This window comes from Bufo gargarizans, chromosome 3 (genome assembly GCF_014858855.1).
Source record: "Bufo gargarizans isolate SCDJY-AF-19 chromosome 3, ASM1485885v1, whole genome shotgun sequence".
Classification (NCBI taxonomy): Eukaryota; Metazoa; Chordata; class Amphibia; order Anura; family Bufonidae; genus Bufo; species Bufo gargarizans.
In genome coordinates, this window is record NC_058082.1 from 611,842,580 (window position 1) to 611,857,826 (window position 15,247).

General features: G+C 42.9%; 1 protein-coding gene across 3 annotated transcripts in view; it reads right to left on the reverse strand.

Annotated features, from left to right (window-relative positions):
- Positions 1–1,862: 1,862 nt before the first annotated feature.
- The window catches only part of LOC122930861 (charged multivesicular body protein 2b-A), a 32,293-nt gene continuing 18,908 nt past the window's right edge, over positions 1,863–15,247 (reverse strand). The window contains exons 3-7 of one of the 3 annotated variants that reach the window (XM_044284525.1): positions 14,344–14,538; positions 14,117–14,219; positions 13,647–13,753; positions 11,538–11,670; positions 1,863–3,127 (exon numbers count right to left, since the gene is read on the reverse strand). In XM_044284525.1, coding sequence (XP_044140460.1) covers positions 11,557–11,670; positions 13,647–13,753; positions 14,117–14,219; positions 14,344–14,538 — 519 coding nt within the window. In that variant the 3' untranslated portion in view covers positions 1,863–3,127; positions 11,538–11,556. Of the gene's footprint in view, positions 3,128–5,084; positions 5,106–9,962; positions 11,671–13,646; positions 13,754–14,116; positions 14,220–14,343; positions 14,539–15,247 lie in introns of those variants that run through there. The other 2 variants (XM_044284526.1, XM_044284524.1) reach the window with 2 other exon arrangements.

The window sequence follows — 15,247 nt, forward strand, 5'->3', positions numbered from 1 at the left end:
AACCAGAGGACACAAGCACCACTCCGCACTTTAGATGTAACATTGATAACCTATGGACAGCCATCTAATGACATCTCATTACCAGCTCATATACGTGACACTCTGCATAAGTCACATAGTCGTTCTTTCAGCTTAAAGGGGTTTTCCAGAGAAATGCTTTAAAAGGGGGTTAGAAAGGGTTAAAATGCAAACAGAAGACTCACTCACCCCCTGCTGTCCTGATGCTGTTCTGGTCTTGACTCCATGCCGGAAATGCCAATAAAAAGCCTACTTAGGGTCCATTTACACGTCCGCAATTTCGTTTCGCATTTTGCGGAACGGAATTGCGGACCCATTAATTTCTATGGGGCAGCACGTTGTGCTGCCCGGATCCGGAATTGCGGGTCCGCAATTCCGATCGCCAAAAATATAGAGCATGTCCTATTCTTGTCCGCAATCGCGGACAAGAATAGGTATTTTCTATTAAGTGTCAGCGATGTGTGGTCTGCAAAATGCGGAACGCACATTGCCGATTCCCGTGTTTTGCGGATCCACGGATCCGCAAAACACACACGGACGTGTGAATGGACCCTTCTCCGATCACTGGCTAAGGCAGGTCACCGATAAGGCCAGTCATGGACAGAGCACGCTTTATCCAGCTTTTCCAGAGTATAGATTTTCTGCACCTTTTTTAAATCCAGAGTTGCCCTTTAAGCTGACCTGTTTTCTGTCTTATGAAAGTAAAAAAAACTGTGGTGTTCATTTATTAAGACGAGCGCCAGTCTTAATGCCCCTGCACTGGAGGCGGATGCGGCAAAGTTATGTAGAGGCAGGGGTGCACCACCAATGAGGCCAAGTGAGGCCATCGCCTCAGGCAGCACCAGGTTGGGGCAAGAGGGGGGGCAGCCGAAGGGCCAAGGGCTGAAGGAAAGGGGTTAGGTTAAGAAATTGGCATTGGGGAAGGGGGGGGGGGGGCGCTGCTCAGGCAGCAGAAAGGCTAGGTGCACCCCATAACTTTGGCATTTGGTTCCGCTGGCCTTGCGACATGGTTTAAACGACACCAGCTCCCTTGCTGGAGTAGTTTAAGACCATTTTTCACGCCATAAACTGGCGTAGAAAGTGGTAAATGAGACGGGCCAGCCGGCCTACTCTCATGTTCATGCCATACCCCTTTTTTCTGCCACCTTGGAAAAGTGGTGTGAGTGGGGAAAAGTCGCAGATTTTGCCGTAAAACTCTTTTGTGACAAAATCTGTGCGGTAAATACGCCAAAAAGTGGCGCATATTTTGTAATAAATGACCCCCAGTGTCTTTTTATTCCCTTAGAACTCTGCATTGTGCTGTTCCTTTGTTACTTCCTCTGGAGATGTAGGACTACATTGAGCATTCCCAATCCATACAGGCATGCATGCGGGATTACAGAAAGAAATACTGCCTATAATCTGTCTGTACCAGTCTATGAGTGGGCAGTAAAGCACAGTACAGAACCCCATTCACATGCAGCACAAAAAATCCGCTGCAGATTTTAAAGCAAGCTGTGTATTTGTGGATTTACGGCATGTCCTATATGTTATTGATACTGTAAAGGATGAGATCGGCAGCAAAATCCACAAGTAACACATAGTAATTGTGTCCTGAATGTGTCACCAGATGTGCTTTTGTGACGCAGAGGGGTCTTTGGGCCCCCTTAGACACTTGGATCTAGTTGCGAGTCCCTTTTTATTTATTCTGGTTTATTACTGTATTTAATATTTTGTTTATTTGATGGGTTTCTCTGTGCACTCTGCAGCTTTTTCTTATTTATTTAATATTTATAATGCACTAAAATAAACTGAAATGGAAACTTTGACTTTGTGAGATTTCCTTTTATTGCAGTTGCTACACCTACTATTACCACCAGAGGGCAGAATTGTTTTACACAGACTGCATATAAGTGAAAAATGGCAAAAAATAAATAAATGCATTATGACTAGAGAGGAGTGAATCGCTCAAAATGCAATTCAGGTTTGATTTGTCTGGGTCGGTTGACCGATTTGATTTGGGTCCAAATTGAATCTACCTGATTTCAAAGTGATCCAATTGGCCTGAAATTTTGTATGATGCACTGAATGATCCCAGAATTCATATATATTTTTTCTCTTTTCCCACTTTTTTGAAAAGTATTTTAGGAATTTCTCTCTCTCCAAAATTTGCCTGAATTGAATCACCACAAAAATCATCTTCGCATCTTACTTTAGAATAGTTTCATCTCTAGTTATGACCAGAAGATGCGAGTACAGCTTTATTCTTTACACTGGGAAAAGAAAAAAATGAGAGCAAAAGAAGATATTACTGGGATCAGATGGGAAAATGTCATTTGGCCACAAATGCATCCAAACCGGGAGAACTTAAAGGCTCTGTACACCTTCGGAGGCAATTTTTGTTCATGATTGAATTTTACTCATTTTTTGCCTAAAAAAAAAATCTTTTTTTCAGTTGGCCTTTATTAAAAATATTGAGCTGTTCTGTCACAAAGAGTTAACAGTTTTTCTAGCTGTGTGACTGGTACTTTCATCTAATAAACCTTATCTGTAAATTACAGAGAGATCATAAACACTGAAGCCACATTATCAGTAAGATAAGATCTGAGCTATAATGAGTGTTTATAATGTCAGCGATCAGAGATAAGGAGCCCATCAGCTCCCAACTCCCCACAGGCTGCTACTTGAGCATCTAACCTCTGTACAGAAAAACAGGACTCCAAATATATTTTTTAATAAAGACCAATTGCAAAAATGATTTTCAGCTCAAAATGAGTACAAGGCAATAATAATAATAAAAAATGCCCTCAAAGGTGTACATAGCCTTTAAGCAAACATAGCAAACACCAGTCAGGCTGATGAGCAATTAGTCATATGAGTAACAGTTAAAGGGATATTCCACTGGATAGAAGATAACTTGATGCGGTAATCTGGAGAACTTTGCACTCATTTGGAGACTTTTGCCCTGTCTTCACAGCTGAGGAAGCAGGCAAGAAAACTGCGAGGAGGCATCAGGAAAACTGGACGGGATGGAATCCAGCGCGGCCGCTCAATAACCCAGCGCGGCTGCTATACCTCGAGCAGAGCGTTGTTTCTGCGCCATTCACAGGGCTAGTTCTGGGACAGGAGGCTGCAGGGAAACAAAATGAATCTGACGGCTGCAAAGTATGTTCAGACCTGGCAGTAAAGCACAGTACAGAACCCCATTCACATGCAGCACAAAAAATCTGCTGCAGATTTTAAAGCAAGCTGTGTATTTGTGGATTTACGGCATGTCCTATATGTTATTGATACTGTAAAGAATGAGATCTGCAGCAAAATCCACAAGTAACACATAGTAATTGTGTCCTGAATGTGTCACCAGATGTGCTTTTGTGACGCAGAGGGGTCTTTGGGCCCCCTTAGATACTTGGATCTAGTTGTGAGTCCCTTTTATTTATTCTGGTTTATTACTGTATTTAATATTTTGTTTATTTGATGGGTTTCTCTGTGCGCTCTGCAGCTTTTCCTTATTTATTTAATATTTATAATGCACCTAAAATAAACTGAAATGGAAACTTTGACTTTGTGAGATTTCCTTTTATCGTAGTTGCTACACCTACTATTACCACCAGAGGGCAGAATTGATTTACACATAATGCATATAAGGGTAAGTGAAAAATGGCAAAAAATAAATAAATGCATTATAACTAGAGAGGAGTGAATGCAATTCAGGTTTGATTCGTCTGGGTCGGTTGACCGATGTGATTTGGGTCCAAATTGAATCTACCTGATTTCAAAGTAATCCAATTGGCCTGAAATTTTGTGTATTGCACTGAATGATCCTAGAATTCATTTTTTTCCCCTCAATTCTCACTTTTTTTTTAAGTAATTATCTCTCTCTCTCCAAAATTTACCTGAATTGAATCACCAAAAAATAATCTTCGCATCTTACTTTAGAATTGTTTCATCTCTAGTTATGACCAGAAGATGTGAGTACAGCTTTATTCTTTACACTGGGAAAAGAAAAAAAAACTATAGCAAAAGAAGATACTACCGGGATCAGATAGGAAAATGTCGTTTGGCCACAAATGCATCCAAACCGGGAGAACTTAAAGGCTCTGTAAATGATTGAATTTTACTCATTTGTTGCCGAAAAAAATCATTTTTTAAGTTGGCCTTTATTAAAAATATTGAGCTGTTCTGTCACAAAGAGTTAACTGTTTTTCTAGCTGTGTGACTGGTACTTTTATCTAATAAACCTTAGCTGTAAATTACAGAGAGATCATAAACACTGAAGCCACATTGTTATCAGTAAGATAAGAACGGAGCTATAATGAGTGTTTATAATGTCAGCGATCAGAGATAAGGAGCCCATCAGCTCCCAACTCCCCACAGGCTGCTACTTGAGCATCTCAGCTCTGTACAGAAAAACAGGACTCCATTTTTTTTTTTTATAAACACCAATTGAAAAAATGATTTTCAGCTCAAAATGAGTACAAGGCAATAATAATAATAATAAAAAATGCCCTCAAAGGTGTACATAGCCTTTAAGCAAACATAACAGACACCAGTCAAGCTGATGAGCAATTAGTCAAATGAGTAACAGTTAAAGGGATATTCCCATATTCCACTGGGATAACTTGATGCGGTAATCTGGAGAACTTTGCACTCATTTGGAGACTTTTGCCCTGTCTTCACAGCTGAGGAAGCAGGCAAGAAAACAGCGAGGAGACATCAGGAAAACTGGACGGGATGGAATCCAGCGCGGCCGCTCAATAACCCAGCGCGGCTGCTATACTTCCAGCAGAGATGTTTCTGCTCCATTCAGTGTCGGACTGGGGTACCTAGGGACCACCAGTAAAGTTTATTTTGGGGCCCACCGTACGGATACATTCAAATATAATAAATAATCTAACAAGTTTTTTATATGAACATAGGCTGGTTGAGGTGCTGTACATTGAATATATGTATGTAGTGCAGTAAGTCTAATGTGTTATGTGCCACTTGTGCAGGGGGTGGGAGACTAGGGGCCCACTTTGCTCAGGGGCCCACCGGGGGATTCCCCTGTACCCCTGTGGGCCAGTCCGAGGTGGCTCCGTTCACAGGGCTAGTTCTGGGACAGGAGGCTGCAGGGAACCGCTGATCGGTGGGGGTCAGACCCTCACTTATCGGATATTAATGACCCATCCTGGGAATAGGTCGTCAATATGTGACCCCTGCAAAACCCCTTTCAAGGTATTCTCCCCTGTATTACCATAGTCAACCACACCTTGCTAAGAAAAATCAGCACCCAAAGTTGCTCCAATATATACAGTATGTTCTACACAGGTCCCATCATATAAATGGTCAGCTGCGAACATGGCAGGTGTATGTGGCACCGGATTGGAATAGGACATAGTCTAATATATCTCTCTTCTAAAGTAAGAGGACTACAGTGCCTTGGTGGGACCTGGCTGAAGTCTATAGTCGGGGCTGCCCCACCAATGAGGCGATCGCCTCAGGCAGCACCAGGTAGCGGCAAGAGGGGGGCAGCGCAAGGGCCATGGGTAATAAGCACTATCATTCTGGTAAAGGGGTTAGGTTAAGAAATTGGCATTGGGGGTGGCGCCGTTTCAGTTAGTGCCTCAGGCAGCAGAAAGGCCAAGTGCACTCAGAGTCATGAGTATGTGACCATACACTGCTCAGGCCTATAGCTGATCTGGATCCAGGAAGATTCTCACAACAGAAATAAGCAAATGCCCAAGCTGTAATATGAGCTACTGAGGGGAGGATGGCAGAGGCTGCACCTTGGCCAGGGGGGTGGCTGCAGCAGATCTTGCTTCTCCCTGTCATGTTTATACTGCCACCTGCTGGCCAGGAGAGGTATACACACTATATGATACACAGCTGTATGATACAAAGTGAAGAACTGGATAGGCCCGTCATCCCCCCAGGTGTCCCTTTTTAGTGACATTCCCCATAGCCCTCTTGCTCTGTGACAGATCTCCATTAGATAATGTTACTCCATAAATTGTCGGGTTCACACATTATCTCCTCATTTATTGGTGTTTGGTGCTTTAATCTTTAGATTCAAGTTAGTTTTTTGCTGTTGATAAAAATGGATCCTTTAGTGTCCCTATGACCATGTGAAATGAAGGCAGACATATCCATCGCGTGTCCTGCCCAATGTGATCAACTAATCCCACTATGAAAGGTAGGATATCCCGTTAGAACGCTGTACTAGGGGACAGTACCGGATAAGTGCTGTCACTGGAGGCTTATAGCAGTATTTTAGGGATTATACCGCCATGCTTTTAACTCCCATACCCTGAAGAGTGTCAGACTTGGGCACTTTGAGCCACAAAGTGAATGACTGTCCATGCACCGTACCAGGAGAATTCCCAGTGGACTGGGGGTCCATGAAATCATCAATGTAACATCATGTGATCCCAGGAGAATTTTATATAGTTACATATATTCCTGGCAGTACAATCCCCTATATTGTGTCCGGTACAGTAGAGCACAGGCAGGGATTACCTGGATTATCTTCTGTGCCCTAAATGACTGTGTATTAAACGATCAGCTCTGGACTGGATGGTGAATTCATACTTACATAGTCCACAAAATGTAGTGGATAGTCCTTGTCCACAGTAAGGACTGAATCCTCTCAATTCTACACTCTTCCTGCTACCAGTGAATATGCAATTATGTGTGTGGTCTCAGCAGTACCGTAGTTTAATATGAATTACCTCAAAATAAATGTGAGGACAGATCACACCAAAACCCGATTTAACCACTTCAGCTCCCCTAGCTTAAACCCCCTTAATGACCAGACCACTTTTTACAATTCTGCACTACACTACTTTCACCGTTTATTGCTCAGTCATGCAATTTACCACCCAAATGAATTTTACCTCCCTTTCTTCTCACTAATAGAGCTTTCATTTGGTGGCGTGGCATTTCATTGCTGCTGACATTTTTATTTTTTTTGTTATTAATCAAAATTTAACAAAATTACATTTTTCACTTTCAGTTGTAATTGTTTATTTTTTTTTAAACGACATCTATATATAAATTTTTTCTCTAAATGTATTGTTCTACATGTCTTTGATAAAAAAAAATGGTTTGGGTAAAAGTTATAGCGTTTACAAACTATGGTACAAAAATGTGAATTTCCGCTTTTTGAAACAGCTCTGACTTTCTGAGCACCTGTCATGTTTCCTGAGGTTTTACAATGCCCAGACAGTAGAAAACCCCCACAAATGACCCCATTTCGGAAAGTAGACACCCTAAGGTATTCACTGATGGGCATAGTGAGTTCATAGAACTTTTTATTTTTTGTCACAAGTTAGTGGAAAATGATGATTATTTTTTTTCCTTACAAAGTCTCATATTCCCCTAACTTGTGACAAAAAATAAAAAAACTTCCATGAACTCACTATGCCCATCGTGAAATACCTTGGGGTGTCTTCTTTCCAAAATGGGGTCACTTGTGGGGTAGTTATACTGCCCTGGCATTTTAGGGGCCCTAATGCATGAGAAGTAGTTCGAAATAATGTGTAGAAAATGCCCTGTGAAATCCTAAAGGTGCTCTTTGGAATGTGGACCCCTTTGCCCACCTAGGCTGCAAAAAAGTGTCACACATGTGGTATCGCCGTACTCAGGAAAAGTTGGGCAATGTGTTTTGGGGTGTCATTTTACATATACCCATGCTGGGTGAGAAATATCTTGGTCAAATGCAAACTTTGTATAAAAAAAAAAAAAAAAAAAAGGGAAAAGTTGTCCCAGCTCCAGTCTTGAAGAAAACCCACCAAAGGACCTGCAGCCAGCGTGAAGGCGTCACCACATGATCATGCTGGACGTCTAAATGCTCGCCGCAGCAGGTTATCCTAGCCTCTCCGCTATCAAATAGATGAGCAGAACTTTTTTTTTTTTTCCTGAACACCTAAATGCGAGTCTCGGATGCTGCGATCAGCTTTGAATGCAGCATCTGAGGGGTTAAACGACAGGGGTAGTGCAACAGCCTTTTCCCGTCATTGCACCCACTCAATACAATGAAAAGCGATTTGTGACTAAGTAGTTTGTAACGAATTACAAATTATAGAACTTTGATAACCCCTTTAAAGAGATTGATATTTAAGTTAAAGCTGGTTCCATCCATTTTTTTTATGGGCGACATGAAAGTTTTTCCATAGCAAAAATGCCAACTCCAGAGATTAGCTGAATGTCTGTGGCAATTTTATACAAATTTCTTGTTTTCCCCTTTTTAACAGACATCCTTTTCTTTATTAGAGAGCACAACAAAAAAACTGTTGTCCTGTTACAAAATTGTAATAATGGAGGCCAACTGCGGCCAAACCCTTCTTGTCATTTTTCCCCAGGCGAAAGTCAGGAGCTGGCAGAGAATGCCCATTCACCCCCCTTGGCACAGAGAGACAGCAGAAGAGAAATCTTGTATTCTGGGTGATTTACAGTAAAATAAATATTGCAAAATCAACTCATTAATTTAAAAATGTACTTTGCAAATTCTGACACAAGGTGTCAGAAACTAAGCATTGACAATCCAATCTTCCACTCAAGGAAGCAATCTAACAATTACAAGTTGTATGATTAGTTTGGCCACTGGAGGGCACTGTAACACCATTATAAGGAAGCGTATTTATTGACCTGGCTGATATTCTCATAACCCCAATTGACTTCTGCTTGTATCTGCGTACAGCAATACTGCAGTGTTCTCAAAATGTAAACTGTAGCCATTGGTTTCAAGCTTCTTTGTCCGTCCTGAAAGTATATGTCCAGCCCTCCAACCATTTATTATTCAGCCAGCCTATTTTTATTTGATTATACCGTATGTTTTGCTTTATAAGACTCACCGGATGATAAGATGGACCTAGGTTTCGGAGTAGGAAAATCAGACCTCAGATCCGATGAAAAATCACTAAATAGACTTGCCTCTCTGGATGACGAGCTGTACTCGCCCACCCCGCTCTGCACTGTGACCTGACATTACACAGAGCCAGGCCATACTGCGTCCTGATGCTATACACCGTAAGGACAGTGCAGCCAGGGCTTGGAGGAGACCAGGGAGCGGTGAATCCAGCCAGCGCTAGCCGTGTCTCACTCACCTCTTCCTGCATACTATATTGAGTGCGTCCATAATAGAAGTGTTCACTAGTATTCGCTTTGGGGGTGGGAGGTAAATGTGGAGGAGAGTCTTATAAAGTGAAAAATACAATAAAATCTCCTTCTGTTTTTCATCTACAGCTCCTATGAAGACCTGTGTGTCTCCACGGTTACAGAAAACATCAAGCCCGGGTTGTAGGGTCTCATTGTTCTCATACTTACTTACTCTACATTCAGGATGATGAATACATGTCTGACTGCAGGATCAGCGCCATAGAGTACTGTATTCATGCTATACTATACTTGCCAATAGATTTTAATAACTTTTTTTCAAGTAAGTGTTAAGGAAACTCTGAAGCTGGAAGGACAAGGACTTTCTCTGCATAGGTTTATCACCGAGTCCACTTGAGTTTATTCCACACTCCAGGTTCCTACTTGAAGAGACCTTAAACCTCTTCTGATCTGTCTGTTTTGGCAATCCCCCATGCAATAAGAATTCTGGAACATCTATTCCTATGACGCAGTGATGTTCATTCCTTTAGGTCCAGATGGGTGTTACCAGTTAGGGGTGTGCCCGCTGAACAGTCTGACACAGACAGCATTGATTGGATAGGGGGCAGACTGTGCAGGAACACACCCTCAACTGGTAACACCCATCTGTCCCTGCACAGTCTGGCCCTATCCAATGAGCGCTGTCAGTGTCAGACAGCAGGGACACCCCCGCCCCCCAAACTGATAACACCCATCCGGATCTTAGTTGCGAACTGCTAGTAATTAATTCATAACTTCTAATGGGAATAATAAAAGGACTTTTCTTCCCTTCACATTTAGCTGAGCCATACTGTGCACAGTTATTCCTCAGTCACTTAGCAGAGCGAAGGTGATGGTTATGAAAAGGCTTTAATTTACAAAAGGCACAAAAATCAGGGAGACGGAAACTAAAAATGCAAATAAAACCATAGATACCAACATCCCAAAACATAAGAGCAGGCTACTAATAAAAAAGCAAATCATACAGAATATACAGGAAGGAGAAGGCGTTTCCCATTGTAAGGGCTCATGCACAATGCTGTATTACTGCTCAGTACAACCAGAGGTAATACGGCACCCACAGACTTCGATGCACCGTATGATCATACACATGACATTATCCACTGGGGAATCTCTCTGTAACACAGCGCTTTACAGAAGATTAACCCCTATGGGTGCATTAAATGGAGCCAAACAGACTGCGCTCGTCTCTGTACAGGACTTGTGCCCACGGCTCCATCTTCTGCATGAGGTCAAGCACTCACAAGGGAGAATGTAATATTTCAGTAATAAGCTTGTATCCACATCTAAAGACAAAATGTAAAAGGAATAAAACGGAAACGATAAACCTCACAGCCATTCCTTTGTAGGTAAATCTTGGACTAAAAAACAAATGGTAAAAGTCCCAATATGTAACCAAGTGCAAATAGCAATATAGAGAAAGCTCAGCAACAGAGCATCCAGAGCACTGAAATCGTCAAATAGGCAAAATGCAAGGAAGGAAAAATAAAATATACTCTTCACTAAAGGGATCATGTGCGCAGCCATGATGGGCCCGGTCCGTGTGTCTGGCAGATCTCCTAACTAAATATCCAGGATTCTGTGCATCCATGGACTAAAGGCCCTTTCACACTGCTTGTTAGGAAGGAAGCGCTCATTTCAGATAACGGCCTGCAGTGATCCCCTGCCTAGTATGGGGATTAGCGATCGCTAATGCCATTGCTCGTCCCCATGCAGAATCGCGGTTTGCTGACAGCAGAGGCTGATTAGACAATACCGCATGAATGATCCTACTATCGTTTTGCTCTAATCGACTGCGCCTTTACACTGGTAGATCAATAATCTGCCCGAACACCGGGCAATGTAAAGGAGTCTTAAGGATCGGACTAGTCTCGTCTAGCTCTATTAACCAACACTGTTGTGTATTCATTCTGGACAATTGGGTGAATTCTAGCAGAATTCCCAGTGATGGAGCCAGTCATGTGCGCGGCAGAAAGATGAAGGTTGCATGGAATATTACATGAATAAGATATACCTTTTTTAAATAGAAAACCCTGACTTAATAAACTTCTAAGCATGCATGTTAGGAATCGGTTACCATGCGCACGGCTGGAAGGTGGCGAGTTAATAGTCAAAACTGTTCAGATCATTTGCTGATCAAATTGCATTGCAAAGAATTCTGTCCATTAGATGTAAAGTAGGAGCAGTTTTACCAAGCTCTACAATGCGGCGGACCCTGGAGGTCAGCGTCTCTTGACACACAGGGAAATTTGTACAGGGTAATGGTGTTATTGTCTATATACAGCGACTAGTATTATACAAGCTAATGTAGTGTACATTAGGAAACAAAAAGACACGTTTAGTCCTCAAAAATAAAATTCCTGTTCAAGCTGTTCCATTAGTAGCCAAAATACAAGTCCACACACAGCGGAAAGGTCTCAGCCATTAATCTACTCCCAGGGCCTTCAGCTGGCGCTCAATCTCTTCGTCTGATATGGTGGTCGCCTTCGTTGAGGATGCGGAGGGAAGTCCTTTAGCTGCGGAGGGTGCCTTTGCCATCTAAAATAACAAGGTTAGTTAATAAGAAGATGGCTGGAGGTTAATAGCAGCAAACGATAACCAACAAGATTTAAGTTATTTATCTGAATGCAACATTTCCAGTTAAGACAGGAATACAGAGTACCAGCTGGCAAAGATAACACAACCTCCTGACATCCCTGACATGGCCTTTCCGCAGCCAAGTCCCATTTAAAGTGTTTTTCTAGTACTTCAATATTGATGGCCTGTCCTTAGAAAAGGTCATCAATATCAGATAGGTGGGGGTCCGATACCTGGCACCTCCACCGAGCAGCTGCTGGAGCATACAGCGGACGGAGATGGAAGCGGAAGGCTTTGTGCACTGTGCTGTGGCCGTACTGGGCTGCTGGGTGGGTGATCAATTGCCATTTTAGTAGATATCAATTTCATCACATTGGGGGGCAACATTTGGCCACAATACACTGCCTGACACTCACTGAAGATAGGCTACCGCCTTAAAGGGGTTGTCCAGGTCCGGAGCTGAACTCCGATGCTCTCCTTTGCCCTGAGCTAAATTGCGAAGGGGAAAGGCATTTTCAGGAGATGCGGTGACGTACCGGGCTCTCCTTTGGGCTGTCAGGAAGAGGCTTCCCGTCCAGCAGGGAGCCCGGTGACGTCACCGGCACTGATAGGTGGGCTTTAGCACTTCCCTAGCCTGTAAAACGGCTAGGGCAGGGCTAAAGCCCGCCCATCAGAGTCGTTGAAGTCACCAAACACACTGCTGGGCAGAAGCCTCCGCCCGGCAGTGTGTTATAGTAAATAAAAGAAAAGACTATCTCAAGGGAGAGTATCGGAGCATGAACTGCTCCGATGCTCGTCAGGGGAGCTGCCTGGGTGAAAATCTGAGTATGCCTGGGTTCAGCTCTGAACCCGGACAACCCCTTTAAATGACGCAGTCAATAGCATCCGCAGCATCTAGGCAGTTATACAGAGGGAAGGGGAATCTTCTGTCCCCATTTGAATGCAATTGCAGGGTGCTGTGTTCCCATGGTAGCAGGGGGTCTAAGCTCCCAAGTCAGCCTCGAATGTATATTTATTAGACTGTGCCACAGGCATTGCCTAATAAACTGTCACAGTGATAGGCTATAATGCATTAGTGTACAATCTCCTTCTTGACCGACAGGCCTAGGCAAGATGACTATGCAAGAACCTGGCCCTGCATCAAGAAGGAAAAGTAGGGGCTGGCAGAGAAAGCAGGAGGAGCAAGAGCACAGAGCAGCCTAATATCACCCTTGGTGCACATAAACGGGTTGTCCAGTTTTTTTTAATATTGATATTTTTACAGAATGAGGCAGAGGATCGCAAAGTGAACTCCATGGTGATTGGCTCTCTTCAAGGCGTTAGTAAGGTTCACAGCAAAGACTCTAGAGAGTATTCTACAACTACATATATAGATATAATAATAATAATAATAAAATAAGCAGCTTATTTCATATTAGCAAATTACAATTTTCTTCCATTACAACACTACTGGATCTACAAAAGGAAATATGTTGGACAAGACATTTACAGCACCTCGTAAAGGGGTTGTCCGGGTTCAGAGCTGAACCCAGACATATCCCCTTCTGTCCCCACTCAGCCCCTCTGAGATGAGCATTTCATGTATCACTCAGGGCAAGAACTTTTTCATTAGATCAGGTGACGCACTAGGTCTAGGTTAGGCTTCCGCCTAGCAGTGGTCCCAGTAACATCACCAGCACTAAGGGGCGGGCTTTAGCGCTGCCCTAGAAGTTTTACAGGCTAGGGCAGCGCTAAAGCTTGCCCTTTAGTGCGGGTGACGTCAAAGCCCTTGCCCTGCACGACTCAGCGCAGGGCAAGGGAAAGCATTGGAGTATGAAATGCTCATCTCAGAGGGGCTGAGTGGGGGAAAATGGGGATATGTCCGAGTTCACATCTGAAATACTGCAATATTATAAGGTCCCTGCATTTCTTAGCCAGCTATTGAGCTTAGTACATACCTTTCCTGAGATTTCAATCCCAATCTCATCCAACACCTGGTTCACAATATCCTGGCTTTCCTCTTCATCTTCAGAGGCATCAAAGATGTCATCCAGTGTGTCGTTTACTGCAAAGGACACGAGCAAATAACAAATTACTGTATATCTATAACAGCTTCCCTGGTGTAATCTCTAATACTATATATTCATAAATAGCCACTGAGCAACTGCTGCATTGGTTCTAGAGCTCTGGTTTAGTTGTCTTCCCTCCAACCCCCTTACAAAAATCCAAAGTGACATCACCCAAAGTATAGTAGGTCAGTAAGCTAAGTACAGGCAGCAGAATGTCTAGCATCCCCATTGCTCTAGGGCTGAACAGAAAAGAATGAGGGGTCAACGATCACCCCTCCACTCCCTGATGGTGGTGCTTAGTGCCAGCATACGACTGGAAACGTCTTCACTTATTCATGAGCAGAAAGAACGTGTCTTACTCATTTCTTCTGTCATTTCCATCTTCATATTTTCTTTCTGGAAATTCTGCATCGTTTGCAGAGTTTTCTGTGGATCCATCTTCTTGTTCACGGCTTGCATTGTCTAGAGGAAAAGAAAAACAAATAAAATAAAAACCACTTAACTAAATGTGTTCTGCAAAATCAGTCTACCCTATGGAGACAAAACATGTTTGGGTCTCACAAGGCTGCTATGAACCTGTGCTCACCTTTGCTGTAGTGGACATTGCACCCGCCATCTTCATCTGTGAGCTCATGACTTTGGTCTGCGTTGACATAGAGGTGACTTTGGAACTAACGGCATAAGTTCTTGTTTTCTGCTTACGTAACTGCACCAGCTGCTTTGCTAAAATCGTGCAGGCGTCTTTATTACCTGTCTTGGCCATCTTCTTTATTTCCATTTCCTGTGGGGGGAAAAATAAATAAAAAAATGTTATATTAATATATATAACATTAAAAAATAAAAAGTCTAAAAGTCTAACCATAACACAGTTTTCCAGGACTTCCCCATTGATAAGTTATCAATATCAATTAGCAAAGGCCTGACTACCAGCAACCCTGTCAATCAGCCGCGCTCAGCAGCTGGGGGCTAGGACCAGGCACCAGAAATTCATACACTGTAGTGGCCATGCCTCGTTACTGCAGCACTTCACCCATACATCAGTGCCGTTCCAATGACTTGAAGACAGATCAGATAGGTTAATATTAAAGGGGTTTTCCACGACTTGCCTACGAGGAGTACATTACTGCTAGTTACTCATTGAAGCTGAAGAATCAGCCAGTCCCGTCTAGTGGTAAATGTTTTAAAGGTGATCTGCACCTGCAACAAACTCGCCTCCCTAGTGGCGTACAGATTCTACTTGACAGCTTTCTTCCTTCTGGATTTGAGCCATTTTGCAATAATATTCAAGAAGAAAAAAAAAAAAAAAAAAAAAAAAAGTAGTTTTCTGTTTCATATCGGGCGCCAAATATTTGTCTTATGAGCTAAAGATTCATGTCACCAGTACTAAAGCAGCTGCTGGAAGCATGACACTGTGCCGGGTCTATGCCGGGATACAAACAGTTGTTAGAGAATGTCCACCTAGGTGGACAATGACACATCTCTTGCCCCCG